The sequence below is a fragment of the Miscanthus floridulus genome, chromosome 3, assembly GCF_019320115.1.
Source record: "Miscanthus floridulus cultivar M001 chromosome 3, ASM1932011v1, whole genome shotgun sequence".
NCBI lineage: Eukaryota > Viridiplantae > Streptophyta > Magnoliopsida > Poales > Poaceae > Miscanthus > Miscanthus floridulus.
In genome coordinates this window covers 60,475,655-60,480,959 of record NC_089582.1, presented here as the reverse complement: position 1 = coordinate 60,480,959, position 5,305 = coordinate 60,475,655, and the positions used below count along the sequence as shown (strand labels likewise).

Below are 5,305 nucleotides of genomic sequence, written 5' to 3'. Positions count from 1 at the left end.
GCCAGAAGCGGCGAACGCAGGAAGGTGAGAGGACACGGCGTGGCAGGGGCAGAACCACGTGCTCTCATTAAAATTCAGATACGACGCAAGCGAGGAAGAGAAGACAGGATCACAGGCAAACCGAGGCGTCGAGATGTGGAGCCACGGCGGGAGACAAGACGGTGCAATTGCAAAGCAACGAGTACGCTGTACGTCAGGAAAAATAAACGAAGCTGTTGCGCTCTTTCTCTCGTCAGTTCATGTTTATCAAAATAAACCGTGAGTATATACATATATCGTTCTATGTATTAATGAATTTTATTTTATTTATAAAAGTTGCCTTTCCCACTTAATCTAATAGAACAAACCGTTTGCTATCTCTTGACTAGGATTGTCGTACGATATTCCTAAATATTTGTACGCACTACGTAATTTAACTTGAGCGTTTATTTGAGTCCACAAAACTAAGTCACATAGGATTCGCTTATCGTATCAAGTACATTTTAAATCCAAAATTCCGAGAAACTCATTTCAAAAATTTCACGTAGACCTAAATTGCGGCGCTAAACAAGCTCGTAACACCAGGGGTGTTACACCGATCACGGAGCGGATGCATGAATTTTTTTAATCTACAATGACTAGAGGAGAGTGGAGGAAGCGGATAGGAACGGCAGCTTCTTGACGTTGGGTCCACGAAAAGGGGCGTCGGCGCTCAGACGGACGTCTAACTCCCAGCATTACTGTGAATGAATCTTGGCTTGGCAGTTTTTCAAGAGGGGTGTGCTTAGCAACAGCCAGCATGGATATTGAGACGGAGGGGAGGGGTGGGGGTTTAACTGGTGCTTCATCCGTTCTAATTATAGATTATTTTGTTTTTGTAGATAGAGAACTTTTACTACCTATCTAGACACATCGTAGCAAAAAAAGTTATGAAACTAAAAACTCAAAATGGCCTATAATTTGGAACAGAGGGTGGTGGTATGGATGTAGTGACTCTAAGTAGAAATAATGCTGGAAATGTAATGTAGAAGTCTATGACCAAAAGCATAGATTAAGTAATGCTGTCAAATGGCCAAAAGTATAGGTTCCTTTTAGTTTTATTTTATTTTATTTTATTTTTTTAAAAAGCTTTTTACGAAAAGTAGGCCACAATTCTTTTAAAATCTGTGACCACATAATCAGTTTCAAGCCGGTGAAATTGCATCATCATCCAGGCATTATGACCCTTGCCTGTATGGTGTCTCTTCCAGCAGAATAAAATAACGGGAGCAGAAAGAAACATTGCAGTTCTTTTTAGTAGATAGAAACATTGCGGTTTTGATTTCAAAAGGAACATCATAAATTGTTGTTCAACCCAAATAGGAAACAGAGTTAACAGAGATAACAAAAAGACTTTTTTAAGGCATCGGTCACTAGGATGTGCCAATTGTGCACTAATGACAAACGATTACACTGATCTGCAGATACCAAATTGGCATCCCTTATCAGGTTTCCTTGACTGTTCAGATGCTACCTGCTCTTTTAGTACTTCTTGCCCTGAGCAGATTTTGAAGTCCCAGCAGTTGTGCTCTTCTGATGGCAAATCATTTTCCTAATGATCGCGTCAACTTCTGGAACATATGCTGTCAGCGGCGTTTCGTCCTTTAGAAGCTTAACAGCAAACTCGATGCACGGGTCTGGCGCGGAGACAGTAGAGAGTGATGCCAGAGCAGATTGTGCTGTTGAAGTATCAAATTTGTCAGCTCCATCTTCTAGATCCAAGCCAGGGATTATTGTAGGATCAAACTTAGTATGGTTCTCTTTGGCTTCATAAAGACTGATAACATCAGTTGTCGTCATAAGACCATCGGCAACTGCATCTTTACTATTCTTGAGATCAATCGAAATGTTACTCATGAGTGTGTCATCTGCTGGGACTGGGACACCACTCCGGTTAGAAGCATATTCATCTGCACCTGTACCACATTGCTCCTTGGATTTTGATGACGTATCAGATTTGGGCACACTGAGATGCTCAGCAGCATCTGTATCTGCTGCATTGTCCTGGGCCTTGTCTAAATTAGCAGGAGTAGACTGCTTACTTGCATCCCTTCCACCTCCAACACTCTTCTTTCCCTTAGCTCCCCTATTATTCACGCACAACGACTTGGTGCCTCTACGAGTTCTTTTCATCTTCTTCGAGCCAACAGCCAGATCTTTCTGACGTGTCCTTCCCACGTTTCTGAAGTTAAACCCAAGCAGTTCTACCCACGGTACAGAACTCTTTCTCCTTTGCCGGGCTGAACGCTTTCCGCGCTTCATAGACTGCACAATCATGGCAGTGTCTAGTTTTGCTCCAGGTTTTTGTTGGTTCACTGAATGACCATCTGTAATTTCCTTATCCCACTCTTCTTGTTTCTTCTTGTCTAATTTCTTGCTCAAGTTACTACTGTCTGCAGTTTCTTGCCTTGCCCGCTGTGAGGAGCACCTAGTAGGAGCTATATTAAGCATTTTCTTTGGTGATTCCATAGGCCTGCCAGATATTTTCGTGGTTGGTGTTAGTTTTGCCTCAGGTTCAGTATCTTTCTTTGCTCCTGCCAAAAAAAGTAAACCAACTCCTAATCACACGAAGGGAAATATGTTCACAAAATGGTATGCATGCAAATTGCAAAAATATCTTACAATGTACTACTCCATCCATCTTAAAAAAGATGCAATTCTAGCTTTCTATCAAGCCTATCTATCTTAACTTTGACTAAATATATAAAAAATATTATTATGATACCTAATAATTATAACTAGATTCGCGAGGAAATATATTTTTATTATATACCTATTTGGAGTCATAAATGTTAATAATATTTTGTATAAACTTAGTCAAATCTAAAGAAATTTGACTCAATCCAAACCCAAAATTGCACTTTTTCTGATCGAAGGTAGCACTAACCAGAGGCTCTAACTCTCAAGAGACGTGCTACAAAAAATAATTCTGGATCTCACAAAACTAAAAATATCCAACCACTCATTTGCTAGACTCTAATCATCAATGACAATAATAACCATTAGATGTATTCATCTTCTCTAGAAGATTACTCACATTTGCCATTATGAAAGATATGAAGTAACACCTAAATCTACATCTAAATTACCCATTTATACCATTATAAAAATAATGTAAAGTAATCCTATAAGTCTGCATCTACATTACCCACATATGGCATTATAAAAGTTAATCCTAAGTAACTGCACTAAATCTACATTACCCATCTCCAACACTATGAAAGTATAATACTTATCACCTACATATGCATCTAGATTACCCATATCTACCATTATACTACCTATGTCAAGATGATAATCATATTTCGTACGGGGAAAAGTTAAATTATACAAATTTTGATAAACAATTATTCAAATTATATACAGAGGATATTAATTCTTTAGTAAATGATAGTATATAAAAAAAGAATTAACAATCAAAATCTTTATTTGACTTTTCCATATAAAAATGCACCTATTATTTGAAGACAGAGGGAGAAATAAATATAATCTACATCCAAATTACCTATATGTTTCATTATTAAAATAAACTAAAATATCCTCTTAGATCTACTTCTAAATACCAACATCTACTATTATAAACAAATAAGTAACTTTAAAAATACATGTTTCTAAATACCCAATTCTACCAATATTAATATACTCACTCTATCAAAAAAATAATGTAATTCTCGCATTTCGAGGAATCAAACATTTTTAAGTTTGACTAGATAGATACAAAATAGTTTCTAATATTTATGATACCAAATAAGTATCATTAGATTAATCATGCAATATATTTTTATAGGATACATATTCAGTCATAAGTGTTAATAATAGTTTCTATAAACTTAGTCACTTAAGGAAATTTGAGTCAATTTGAACCTATAATTGTACTTCTTTTGGGAAGGAGGCAATAAAATACTAGCTAAAATTACACATATGTGTTGCGAGATACCATGCGGACCAAGTATACAAGCAGCATGGGCGATAAATATGTATTTATATAGTTTAGTAACTATGAAAATTATTTCATTAATGAATCACATAACAATGACACAACTGATTTATTTTAGATTTTATTAATACTCCATGATAATAATAAATTATATAAATTTTTATTTTAGATAAATTTATATATTTGACTAAGAAGTTATGACATATCTATTTACTCCAATTCTAAGCATTCTATTTCTACAAAAAATATACACATGCACACATAATTCTTTGTCAGAGGAAACTCAACACCTAGAGCGCCAAAACAACTGTTTATTCATAGTAATTAAGATGGCGGTTGAGGACATCTATTTTTTTTTATTAAGATACAAAAGGATAGCTTAGGATAAAAGACTACAACAAGAATAAGATATTCAACTAAAAATACGGTTAAAAAGCTGCGGCAACTAATAAGATCAAGATTTCAAAGCCAAAATCTAAATTCATGATGTCATGACATATAAGCTCCAACTAGAGCTAATATAGCTTAAGCTAAGGTTGCAAGTAGACACATCAAAGTGCAACACAATTGGAACATTATGAAAATGGATAAAAACATATATATTAATTGGTAAATGTATTATGAGCTAAAAAAGATTGAAGAGTATATAGCTGCTATGTTAACATGTGGATAGATATATTATAGTTAGTTGTAGGTCTTATAAGATTCTAATCCGTAAAGAAGCATAGGCTGATGGAATAGTATACATAATACAACACTATGGAAAACACTAATAAGAGTATATACATTAATGTATCAGAACAGAATGTTACGCTCCACTCAAATAGAAACATTAGGTACATGATTCCACAAGATAGGAAAGATTTAAAGAAGGCTTAGCCACATAGATATGTATTCTTGCAGCAGAAAGCTACTAACCTCCACAACTGAACTTTGCCATGAAATTGCTTCCCCAACCTCGTCGAATCTTCATTCCTCTTTGTTTTTAGCAGCTTATTAACCTTCACTGTAAAAGTAAAATAAAATGATATAATAGAATAAAAGTAAAGAATCTAAATGAGGAAATAGTACAAGAAACTTCTATTCCAACAATAAAAAGTATATGTCATGGATTTTCTCAAAATATACTTCAATTTGCATAGTTACATTTTGTAGGTCTTTTTGATATAGAAACATGACATTTCTTTGTCACCAAAGTGAGTTGTAATATGACAGAACATATACATTTAATAACTATATATGAAACATGCATAAGTACTGCTTTTACAAGGACAAACAAGCCTGGACTACACAATAGCAAAGAGAAAAACAATTTTTATTCAAACATCAATTGTAGTTTAACTCAATAGC

The 5,305-nt window shown here is 34.9% G+C and overlaps 1 protein-coding gene across 1 annotated transcript; it reads right to left on the bottom strand.

The window, feature by feature from the left end:
• Window positions 1-1,500: 1,500 nt before the first annotated feature.
• On the bottom strand, window positions 1,501-4,928 carry LOC136543801 (uncharacterized). Its single transcript, XM_066536152.1, has 2 exons — window positions 4,874-4,928; window positions 1,501-2,552 (listed from the first exon to the last, which is right to left on the bottom strand). Exons 1-2 carry the CDS (start codon window positions 4,926-4,928, stop codon window positions 1,501-1,503), a joined length of 1,107 nt encoding a protein of 368 aa, XP_066392249.1.
• Window positions 4,929-5,305: the final 377 nt, after the last annotated feature.

Coding starts and splice junctions, on each gene's coding strand:
- LOC136543801 (XM_066536152.1), bottom strand. CDS start 4,928: ATGAAGATTCGACGAGGTTGGGGAAGCAATTTCATGGCAAAGTTCAGT. Junction 2,553..4,873: donor GGCAAAGTTCAGTTGTGGAG/GTTAGTAGCTTT, acceptor TTTTTTTGGCAG/GAGCAAAGAAAGATACTGAA.